Here is a 12,250-nt window from a genome sequence, read left to right as displayed (position 1 = left end):
ATTCAAAGCTCGCCTTGTTGCCAAGGGTTTTACTCAACAATACGAGATTGATTATGATGAAACATTCTCTCCTGTTACACGAATACAGTCTATTTGAGTTCTCCTGACATTGGTTGGATATTATAACTATGAGTTGTTCCAAATGGATGTTAAAATCGTTTTTCTAAATGGAAATTTGGATGAGGAGATTTATATGGAACAACCACGTGGATTTGTTAAACTTGGAACTGAAGCAAATATGTGTAAGTTGGACAAGTTTATTTACAGTTTGAAATAAGCCTCAAGACTATGGAATATCAAGTTCAATGAAGCAATTACAGCGTATGGTGTTACTCAAAATCTAGAAGATCACTGTGTTTATATCAAAACAGTGAGAGATCTCATTGCCTTTCTTACTTTATACGTAGATGATATTTTATTAGTTGGGAATGATATTCAGTTACTCCAAGGTATAAAGACATTGTTGTTTCAGACATTTGATATGAAAGACCTTGGGGAAGCTTCTTATATTCTTGGCATTAAAATTATACAGGATAGAGCTTTACGAAAATTGAGTTTGTCTCAAGAGAAGTATATCGACACTCTTCTGGATTGGTTTCACATGTCCAACTGTATACAAGGTAAAGTACCTTATGATAGTACTAAAAAATTGAATCACGTAGATTGTCCTTCTCGCCTCAAAGATAAGTTGGACGAATCTAAGTATCTTTACGCTTCTGTTGTGGGGAGTTTTATGTATGCTCTTATATGTACAAGACCTGATCTTGCTTATGTTGTTGGTGTTCTTAGCCGATTTCAGGCTAATCCAAGTTTCACTCATTGGGAAGGAGTTAAATGGGTTTGATTTGTTTATAATTGATGAGACCAAGTGGGAGAACATTGTTTTGTATGCATTGTAGTCTCAATGATTTGTAATACTATATATGTCATGACATTGTAATTTATATTCCATGGAATGATTTTGAAATAATGCATATGTTTTTGTGTGATAATATGAGTACTCAGTGTATGCCTTGAGATTCAGCTTCCCTATTAGGTATGCACTTGTATGTGTATTTGTGAGGGTCTCAATAGAGACTGACGGTTGAGTCTTTAAATTGTCCAGGCCAATGGAACTGCATGAGCACAGTTTCCTTTACGGCTAATACTCATGCTGGTATAGAGCTTTACCCTGAGCTCCTCAGGTACTGATTACGCTATGGACGGTGAGATGCCTTGATGACCACCTTTTCTATTAGGTATATACTTGTATGTATATACGGAAGGGTCTCAATAGGAAGGTAGGGTTGGATGTCTAAATTATTAAAGCCTATGGTACTGATAGGCACAGTTACCTTAGTGGCTAATACTCGAACTGGTACAGAGCTTTACCCTGAGTTCAGGTCCGAGTATGCTATGAATGGAGACCGCTGAACTGGCAAATTTGACAAATATGGATTTGGTTTATTCCCCAGCCTTGGATATCTACGATATATAGTGTGTAGGCCCGAGTTAACTACACATGTATATTAAAGTGTTGAAGGTAATGCCTATGGTTATGGTATGATTTTATGTGTTAAGATTGATTTTTCAAGTGTTTTTTTTCGAAAATCGGAATTTGAAATGGATTTGAAACCAAGTGGGAGTTTGTTGGAATTATGGTTTCAAAGATATTATTTATAAAATAAAATTACCATGATTTTAGTGGTGTGGGGCCACTTCTAGATACTTTGTCATTGAATGTTCAGTACAAGGAATAATGGCCAGCACATCCCCCTGTAGATGTAGATTCATTAGGTGCATTGACTGGACACATCCCTTGGGCATAAAGAGATGTATCTCTCTTGAGGGGATGTATCTCTCCTAAGGGGATGTCTCTTTCTGAATAGTCATTAGTGCCACACCCTTTGGAAGGAAATCTATAAATTCCTCCATGGTCTTACAAGTGAAGCTAAGGCTATTTGCACACCGAATTTGGCTGAACGAGAACAAGCTTATTACTTGTAAACGAATTATCAAAGGTTATCTTGTGCACTTCAAATTTCATTTATATTTTTTAAGATGAAAGGTATGCTCTCTTTATTCTTATTATTTCAATTCTATAATATATGTATAACTCTCATGATAAGGAAAATTATGGAGGAATTTATATCTATTTTTATGATATTTATTTTATTATTATTAGACATCATGTCTAACACTTTCAAAGTGCACTAACCCTCCTTATATATTTAGATATATGGATGTAAAAACAGGAATTAATTTAAATCAAATACACGTATCTCTATATGTCTCGCTTAATAGGCAATATATATTACATATTGGCCATTAATATATCTCACATAAGAGAATGTATTTCCAATACACTCAACTCACGTATCAGAATGTCTTACTTGGATGCTTCCTAGGACTCCACGTCGGGGCTAAAATTGCACCAATGGGCTCCACACCATGGGTCTTCTACCGGATTCGGGTTCCTTCTCTTCGGCTGAGGTCAACCACCCTACGGTACCTGGTTTTCCCTCTCAAATAACCAAATTTAAATTTCGAAAAGTCCCAAATGTTATTGTCGTCGCTTGTCTCCTTTGACGCCTCCCATTTTTTCCCCGACGTTTAGACACTCTCTTGAAATCCGCTACCTGTTTTTCACTTTACTCCTCGTCTACTCTCTTGATCTCTAATTCATTTTCATTTTGTTCGATCGCTCAACAGATTTATGCAAATTGGGGTTTTTCTGTGCTGGAATCGGAAGGGTCGCGTTTGCGATTCTTAAAGTTTCGATTAATGCACCGGGATCAGTTACACATATTGGTGCGCCTTCTCCTGGATATATTTAGTTGCATGGGGTGCTTCTTTGGTTGCTTCCGTGTCAAAGATGGCGATCGGCGTCAGTCTCCGCTTGTGTCCGACCACCTCTCCTCGAAGGCCAGGGTGAAGTCTCTGATGACCTTAGTTTATTTTTTTGAGTTTTTTCGATAATCTTATATAACGAATGGTGAAATGATCTTGATTTTTGACGATTTTCCTTCAGGACCCGCTGGCCTCGAAAAATCGCCTTGCGTCATTACTTCTCGAAGGTAATAGTATCAATCTGGGAAGATCGGGCAATCTTGTTTTTCTTCGTAGTTGAATTGGTCTAGAGTATTAAACCTGTTTCCGCCTTTTTCTTTATTCGTGTACTTCTCCAAAGATCAAATTTCTGTGGAGCATCCGAAGAGTCATGATTTGCAGCCTTTGAAGATTAGTGATGGTCGAGACTCTGAAGATCAGGAACTCAAGGACGAGGTGAAGTTTTAATCTCTATTTATTTCAACTTCGTTCTTTATTTACTGCGTTATTATCCAGTTTATTGTATAGCGTGATATTCCGTTTCTTTCTACATCGATGCCCTGGGAATTGTCGCTGAAGCTGTTGCTTTCACTTCTGGATTGATACCAATCTATTGGAGCTCCCTTTTCTCCCCTAATAAAACATGGTCTTGGTGTGTGGGCTGATGGGCTCATATTTTTGGAATTTAGAGATTGTAGTATAAATCAAATTTAGTTGTTCACATGGAGTTAGAACATAAGGATTTTATTTTATTTTATTTATTTTTTCTTTGGGTGTTAGCATGTAAAACTTAGGGCTGTTTAACACCGAAACTTAAAGCCTAATAACTGCTCGATCATCTTCAATTGTACCCCTATGACCTAAGGTTCTTAAGCATATACGCTAATTTGTATGCAATATATTCTGACCATATAATGATACCAATTTTAGGATTATCTTTTGAGACTTCAAGCGTGTAACTGCAAATTTATGATCACTCTTTTTATGCATCTCATTAGGAACGCATGAAAACAGGATATGACCGAGAGAATTTAATGACAGAACCTACTTTGAAAAGGATCCTTGAAGTAAGCACCTATAATGTTTGACAACTTCTCAGGATCCTAATAGTAGACGGTGCGTATCAGATTGGCCTCTCTCACAATTCGAGACCTCACACACATAAAATTTGAATGATACTCAAAGAGTCAAAATGACAGGCATTTAAGATAAGTTCAGAATGAAAGCCATTAAACGATAAGGTCTTTGGTCTGAATTTTTTCTTAGATCATCCAACCAATTGGGTCTGTACTGAGGCCTGCTCGATGGAATTGTCAGTTTGATCACTTTATGAATGTAATGTGATTGGGTCAAGGTCGATTACCTTTTTTTCTTCACTAGAAATCTCCTACAACAGCTAACAATTTAGGTTCCGTTAGTATGAATAAACTTTTCTGTTCGTAAGTTAGAGTCAAAGTGTTCTTAGCATGGTTGAGGAAATCATTATGACAAAATGCAAACTTGATGCAGGTTTGAAATAACTGCTTCAAAATATTTGATAAATCTTAATAATATTTCACATGGATGAAGATGTGAGGATTGTCTTCAAAAAGTTTGAAATTAGATTGTGCCAACTTATGTTAGGATAGCGAAGAAAAATGCTCATGTAGCTGCCTTAGAAATAGGGGTGGACACCAAGTCAGGTTTTTAGGTGAATCCAATCCGACCTGATCCAAAAACCCCGAGTTCGGGTTTTGTTTTTCACCCTGCAGATTGGGGAAGTGGCGCGAAGAAAAAACTATTAGGTTTTGGGTCAAGAATGGGTCCCCCAAATCCGACTTGTAGGGATGAGGCGTGGATATGAAATAGGTAGGGACTGGGCGGGGATAGGTCAGGTTTAACGGGACGGGGTGGGGATGGGTTGGGTTTTAATGATGATGGTGATAAACCAAATGGAGTCACAATAAATGTGACTTCTCTAATTCATCAAATTTTAAAGTTTTCTTAACATTTGCAATTTTATAAATATGGCTGATGTGAATGTTTATAGTAAATTTAAGGCCCCGATGGCGAGTGATGTAAGTTCTATTCGAATCTAGTTTTGCTATATATACACATATGAAAATTGTTGCAGTGACATGCATTATTTTGAATTAAAAAAAAACTAGTTTGAAGCACCATTTCTCTTGTGGTATGTGTCACTCATTTGTAGATAGTGTGCACTGCAGGCAAAATTTCTGAAGTCCTGCGGAGCTCTACTTCAAACTCCAGTTGAAATTAGGAAAAGATTGGCATCAGAGAAACTTGAAGTTGGGGATGGTCCATCATCCAAATTTCATTCTTGGCTTCCTGGTGCTGCTTGCAAGAAACTCAATTGGGATGAACAACAAAGTCAAAATCCTCATTCATCTTATAAGCTCCAGGAAGAGAAAAAGGAGCACCCTGTGCAACAAATATCAGCTTTGCCGGAGGAGCAATCAAGAAGGTACATTTTTTCAACTAGAGAACTTCCATTCCACATGATTCAGTGAGATGAATGATTTACTTCAAATTGTTCCTGGTCAATCATCTAATTCACTGTATCTGCCAAGTCATTGGTTATTTTAGCTACAGATTCCGAAAGAGTATCATACTCTCGTTCTGCGTTTGTTGTCATGAATGTTAAAGATTGCAAGCTTTCTCTTGATATGGATAATCCATAATGTGGAAAAATCTGGCATCTGTTAGATGGTCACCGTTATTTTAGAATGAATTTTTGGCCATTTCGACGTCTATATGGGGCCAAGTTTTGATGGTCTATCTTGTTTGTCAGTACACTATGATATATAATTGCTTGCATGGGATAATCCCTCTTCATAGTTCTCACTAGGCTCCATCCTTGCTGCTCATTTTGCCAGTTCTGCTTTATTATGCCCATCATTTGGATCTATTAATGTGCTAATTATTTTATTTTTTAAATTACCGGAAGCTTCACGCCAGAGCTACAGAAGATGGAAAGGTGCAGTGGTGGCTCTCCTAACAGAAGTGAAGAATGTACACAAGCAGAAGTTCGATCGTTTCATGGAAACAATAATGAGTTTCCATCTATTTCATCTGAGCATCCAGTTTCAAGAACCCAATGCAGGACCAAGACTGTAAGATTTGAGAATGATAATCTTGGTAACACGGATTTTGTTTCTACAAGAAGCGCTCCACTTAAGAGTGAGACAGGAAATCGAAAGAAATGTGATTCCCCAGACTCTGACGATGGTAAACATAAACAACTGGTTGGACCTCGGTGTTCACCTTACCCTACGCCTCTAAGACTTACTGATGACATGCAAACTCCGGGTACTGTCTACCCAGCAAAAACAGTAAATTTTGAAATAGGGAAGAATCCTCGTGTCCGTTCTCTAAATGTTTATTCAGTCCTTAATCCAGTTGAAAACATTTCCCAATGGAATGCGCTGAAGGAGGATTCTTCGGGAGAAATTTCCTATCTGAGTAATGCTTCCATCTGTGAAGATGGAGAGAATGCCACCAAGTCTCTTGCTATTCAGGATCAGCAGAGCCCACTTCCTCTGGAAACAAGTTTGTCAAGTTGGGTGAAGACTCCATCAAAGGAAGAGAGAGGTACAAGCCTTGGGAGTCCTTCCAAAGGAATGTCTGCCTCAGTTCAAAGCTCTGACATAGACAGGCCAATTATTGGTCTTGTTGCTACACACTGGAACAATGAGGAATCTTCACAGATTCCTCCAAGAGAATGGGATGGTAAAGGCATTCCAAATTCCACTACAAAATACAAAGAGGTAGTAATAGCTTATCCTATTTCATTTCCATAAAGCAGTATTCTGTAGTATTTTATTCTGGTTTATTATAAGGTGAACTGATTCCTCTACAGGATCAGAAAGTTAGCTGGCATGCCACGCCCTTCGAAGAGAGACTTGAAAAGGCTCTCTCAGATGAGAAACTTTTTCCTAGGTATTTTTTGAGTCCTTCAATGAAGCATTTGTTCTTGATCTTGTTGTCATTGAAGGAAGCTATCTATTCTGCCATCTTCTGTTGAATCTTATTATTCTTGTTGTGACAATGTTTATGATCCGTAGGAAACTTCTTACCGGGAGACCAATTCATTTTGAAGAGAGTGAGGAAAGTGATACTGCAACTTCCTTCTTGTCAACCCCCCCACATAGAACAGTTCAGAATTGATGGATTGGGCTTCTGTTGTTGTTACCTTTAGGAGATGTTTTTGTAAATTGAAAGGCAGTAACTTTAGGTCCCTAGTCATTGAGGTCGATTTTGTATATACTACAACATTGATGGAATTCTTGTATTATCGCTTTGTACGGGGTGAGGTACCTAATGAATTTGGAGATTTGGATTCCCATGTCTATGTAAGAACTCAAAATTTTCATATGTGATTCATTTCTCATTTGCTTTGCTTGAATTTTTTGTAGCTGTTCAAGATGCTTGTGCAGAGTTGCCAGAACAGGTGACTGGAGCAACCTTTTGAATTATTTTCAGTTAAATTAAATTAACTTTTTACAATTAAAGATGTTTGAATTTTCAGATTTAAGAATCCATGTAAAGGTCGAAATTCAATACGTCGCTGAGGCCTCAAGTAGGGGTGGCATTGAGGGGGGGTTAGTGCACATGACTCAGGACATGATCTTCATGCGTATTATGTAGTTCATGTCTTGGTGTCATTAGGGAGTGCTGAAATTTATGTCATGTACATTATCATACATGACTTAGGAGTTCATGTTCCAAGAGTAAACGGTGGAAAGTGTTTTCCGCCCGATTTTGACAATCATCTATATGACTTTCGCGCGGGGCTATCTCTCGGGGCTCTCTCTGGCGCACACCGTCTTTGCCATTTCATTCCCGTAACCCTCTCTCATTTTCGTAGCCCTCTCTTGTTCTCTGCTCCCTCTCTCGTTTCCACTGTCCCTCTCCGGTCTCCCTCTCTACGACGTCCATCTCGCTGCGAATGTCCTTTCGGCGTCTTGCTCTCCATCTCGGACTCGCTCTCCTTCTGAACCTCCTACTCGATTTTGACATTTGGGCTTCAATTTTTTTAATTTCTACTTCGATTCATCATCGATTTCCCCATTCGGATTTGATTTCAGCCATCAGCTTCGGTTTAAGAGCCATCCTCCCTCTCCTCTCCCTCTTGACCTCCGTCACAGAGCACGGGAGGTCGAGCATCTGTTGCAGAGCTTCTCGGCCTCCCTATCTTCTCCCTCTCAGTGTACCATCGGAGCGCCGCCTCTGTCGGCATTGCCCGCCGCTGTCGCCGGCCGTCGCCTTTGCCTACTAGCCCGTCCCCATCGCCGGCCGTCGCCTTTGCCTACTAGCCCGTCCCCGTCGCCATCGCCGTTGCCCGCTGGCTCACCACTAAGGAAGACGAAGATGGTTTAATTTTTCCTAAGTTAGGAAAAATTAAACTATCTTCATAAAAATCATTAATTTATAATTTTTATTTATAAAATAATTATTTTTATTTATAAAATAATTATTTTTATTTTATAATTACTATATCAAAATAGTGATTTAATATTCATAATTAAAATATTTTTAAAATAAATATTTGATAAATTATTTTGGCATAATTATCCGATTGCTATAGTTAATTAAACCAATGGTTTTAAATTTTGTGATAATATATTATTAATTAATAATACATAAAATATATTATGTACAAATATATAGTGTGTTAAAGTTATGATTAGATCAATTTTTTTCTCTTAAATTATTCATTTTTAGGTTAAAGTATATCATATGTTATTAATAAATTAATAACTCAACGTATTACTTTCGTTTTTTTATTTATAACGTTATTTATTTATTATTTGTAATTAATCATATACGTATTTCATTGGCTCATGTAATTACCATATTAATGCACAATAAAATATCTAATTCAATTAATAAATATATAAATATATTTAATTATACATTAAATAACTTATTCGTGTGTAATAATGGTTGTTTTACCTAATTTAGGGTTTAAGGATTATGTTGTAATTAAGTGCACTGTAAAAGTTTAGAGATTCTCTTGTTTTTTATGTTTTTTTCATGTTGGGGTACTAACACTAGAAACTGTTTTCTAGTGCACATGAAGTCGTGAATACTAACACCAAGGCGAAGATGATCTTCATATACATGACTGACATGATCTTCATGTTGGACATGAACTTGAACTTGAAAAATCTATTTGGGGGACTAACCTCCCTTGAGTTGAGCCAAGCTTGAACTTGCATATGTTCTAATTTGGCTTGATCTGAATACTTTGAACTTAAGTTTGAGTTCGAGTTCACCTTTAAGCCTAAAATTGGAATCGAGTTTGAGTCCAAAAATTTCAACCGAGATTGAACCTCAACTTGAGTTGGGTTTGAACTTTAACCTACATTTAAAATTAAATAAAAAATAAAAAATAAAATAAAAAGAATATTATGATGACCCTGGTACCATTGAACTGTAAATATCACATAAGAGTCTAATACTTTGCAATGGAACATACTTAATACATAATAACCAATTTAATAGACCTAAAAGAAAGAACAAACACCTCTATTAATAGTATTTATTCCATTGGCAAACAATAATACTAAATATTTGAAGACCCAAAAGGGTTTCACCAATCGACCGTCTTTGAGATTTGAAGTAAATAAGAACAATTATCAACCAATAAGATAGGAAATTAACAAGACCAATTAGAATAAAGGATCTTTTCGTTAAAAAAATATATTAATAAGTAAATTTACGAGCTTGAAAAATCTCGAGTTTGATTAATTATATTTAATAACCTTGTTTTAAGTTTGAACTCGAGCCGCATGCTAATAAAAACTGAATTGAGCTGAGTTTTTATGAGCAGAGTTCAACCGAGCTGGTTGGGTGCAACCCATACCCATGTTGGTATGCTTTCAAAATTTGAAAACCGCGGATGTGGTTTATTCCGTAAATATTTAGAAACGCGTGCCTCATTTGGCAGTCTGTAAACCACGATAAGAAGGGGCTTGGAACAGCTTCGAGAGGCGAGGGGAGCAGAGGGTGGAATAGAAGACAGTGAGGCCCTGGAAGCGGCTACATGTGGAAAGAAAACAGTATCCTGGCGTAGATGTTGCCTGAAAGATCGTGATGTCCATCTCTGTAGTTTTCAATCTGAAACCTGCTGCTCGGGCCTCTTTCTTCATGTCCTCTGTCCGCTTCCCGTCGGCCTGATGATGGAGCTGCAGCGAAGGATCTCGATTGAGTGTATCGCTCTGAAGGCCGTTCCTTTCCCTTTTATTATTAATTTTCTTCATTATTTGAAATAAAGATTTTTTCATCTAATTTCTGTTTTGAGTGTGCTTTGCGGAAAAAAGGCAAACTCGATTTTAAATTCCGTAACACCTGTTCGGTTCCCTCCGTCTTGGATTTTGTCTCTTAGTTTTTCTTTTGGTGATTCTGTATACGTTATCAAAATTAGTTTGCATATTCTTCGATCCATTGTCACTGTTTGGGGGAGGTCCGTGAAATGCAAACTCGGTTTTGGATGCCATCACTCCGTTATTCGGCTCCCTCCATCTTGGATTTTACCTCTTTACTTCTGTCTTTTGGTGTTTCCGTATCCGTTATCAAAATTACTTTTGACAATATCTCTCATCCGATTTCTTTGTTTGAGGGTGGTTTATGAAATGCAAACTTGGTTTTGGATTCATCGCGCAGCTGTTCGGCTCCCTCCGTTTTGGATTTCGCCTCTTGAGTTCTTTCCTTTGGGTGTGTCTGTATTCGTTATCGAAACTTGATCTATTTTCTTGTTTTTCTTGATGAAGCTGAACAGTTCTGGACAATAGCTTCATTGTTATAACGGAGCCTTCACGTGATTGGATTTGGCAATGTTAGGCTCTGTAAACTCTCTTGCTTATGTCTTTTCAAAAATTAGAAAAACAATAGCGGTTTCAATATCTCTGAAACAGATATTATTCAAGCCAATAGTTCATGCCTCTGTATCCGAGTCGTAAAATTTCGGTTGCAATGACCTTACTCTTTAATTATCTATGGTAGAGAGGAAGATAGATTAGAAATGCGTATTCTTTCTCACTGTAGTACAGACATTGATATCTACTAAAAGGAAAAAAAGAAAAGATGCAGTTCCTGCATATAGCCAGTTAGGGCAGAAAATATGTAGAGTGTCAAATCTCAATCTAGCATGTATTAAATAAAAAATTATAATTTTATATTTAACTCATTTCGGTTCATATGTATATGGATATGCCCAACCTGCCGGTGACTAGTGTGAACTTATCATGCCAATAATTCATGTTTTTACTTCTCGTAAACAGTTACTCCTCACCAACGCTAGCTCAAAGAAAGGACGAAGATGGTGGTGAGGTTCACGGGCCTGTATACGCTTCGGCAACCTGGAGGGTACTGGCATGTCTCATTGAGAAGGAAGTCTTGAGTTCGAGATCATCCCGGTTGATTTGATCAAAGGGTACAAGGGGCCAGAAAGAGCATATTTCTCTTCTCTGCTTCTTCTATCTTGCTGTTTATTTGCGATATTTCTGCATTTACGTTTTGGGTAATCTGTCACAGCCATTCGGAGCGGTCCCAGTTGTGTAGGATGGGAGTTTCACTCTCTATGGTAAAAATTCACTGTTATCTCTATAACCCCTGTTGATGGTCTCTGAATTGCAGAGTCGCAAGCTATCCTTCGCCGAGATATATGCAGCACAGGGGGCTAACCTGCTGGGAAAGAACTTGGAAGAAAGAGCACAGGTGTAACAATGGCTGGAACTTGATGGACAGAATTACCAACCACATATTTACACTTTAGTTCTTCAGCTTCTGTGTTTTTCCGAAGTAAGGGAAGACGGCGGAGAAGATGGTTGAGGAGAGTGAAGAGAAACCGGGAGAAGTGCTATGAAGAAAGACTGTCAAAGAGCAAATACTTGGCAAGAGATTTCTTCAGTTTGGCTGATTTGAGTCACCTTCCTTTCACTCACTACCTTGTCAATGCTATGGAGAAGGCTATATGATCAAAGATAGGAAACATGTGAATGCTTGGTGGGAAGATATCTCCAGCAGGCCTTCTTGGAAGAAGGTTATCTTTCCAAACTTACTGAAAGAAAAAAAGAGGCAAGAACATCATTCTTCCAGCTAAATCGTTGTTTCTGGGTATTAAGAGTTGGGGTCTGCAGGAGGTTTCATCACCTAATGGAGTTGTCAAGTAAGCATGTTTTGGTTGAATCTGCAATAAAAAATTGGATCATCTCACCTCAAGAGTGGAGCCTCCAAACCTCAGATTTCATTCCTCTGAGATCTTACCCTGCTTATCCAAATCAACCTTTGCAATATTGCTAAACATAACAAAATAACAAGAATTCCGAGTCAGTGTTGTGGTATTTGACTATGAAACTAATCATACTTGTTATCATTGTCCGAATTGAGGACATATAAATTACATCAATACAAGAGATTTCTACCATTGCAATGGAAA

The 12,250-nt window shown here is 37.7% G+C and overlaps 1 protein-coding gene and 1 pseudogene across 1 annotated transcript; both read left to right on the top strand.

Moving 5' to 3' along the window:
* The first annotated feature begins 2,595 nt into the window (after positions 1-2,595).
* Positions 2,596-7,164, top strand: LOC137953650 (protein JASON-like). Its single transcript, XM_068801107.1, has 7 exons — positions 2,596-2,910; positions 3,011-3,056; positions 3,170-3,264; positions 5,016-5,272; positions 5,756-6,575; positions 6,668-6,747; positions 6,873-7,164. Exons 1-7 carry the CDS (start codon positions 2,764-2,766, stop codon positions 6,973-6,975), a joined length of 1,548 nt encoding a protein of 515 aa, XP_068657208.1. The 5' UTR covers positions 2,596-2,763; the 3' UTR covers positions 6,976-7,164.
* LOC137952727 (glutathione S-transferase F9-like) lies at positions 6,975-12,247 on the top strand (annotated as a pseudogene).
* The last annotated feature ends 3 nt before the right edge of the window (positions 12,248-12,250 follow it).

The sequence above is a fragment of the Aristolochia californica genome, unplaced genomic scaffold (assembly GCF_029961685.1).
Source record: "Aristolochia californica isolate CCGP_79_NKW_82.1479 unplaced genomic scaffold, dmAriCali1.0.hap1 SCAF_16, whole genome shotgun sequence".
Lineage (NCBI taxonomy): Eukaryota > Viridiplantae > Streptophyta > Magnoliopsida > Piperales > Aristolochiaceae > Aristolochia > Aristolochia californica.
This window is presented reverse-complemented; position numbering and strand designations above follow the sequence as displayed.

Bases quoted from the DNA above. Each gene is read 5' to 3' on its own strand.
- LOC137953650 (XM_068801107.1), top strand. From the start codon at position 2,764: ATGCACCGGGATCAGTTACACATATTGGTGCGCCTTCTCCTGGATATA. The intron at 3,057-3,169 runs GTAATAGTATCA...ACTTCTCCAAAG, and splicing joins TGCGTCATTACTTCTCGAAG to ATCAAATTTCTGTGGAGCAT. The intron at 6,748-6,872 runs GTATTTTTTGAG...TATGATCCGTAG, and splicing joins GATGAGAAACTTTTTCCTAG to GAAACTTCTTACCGGGAGAC.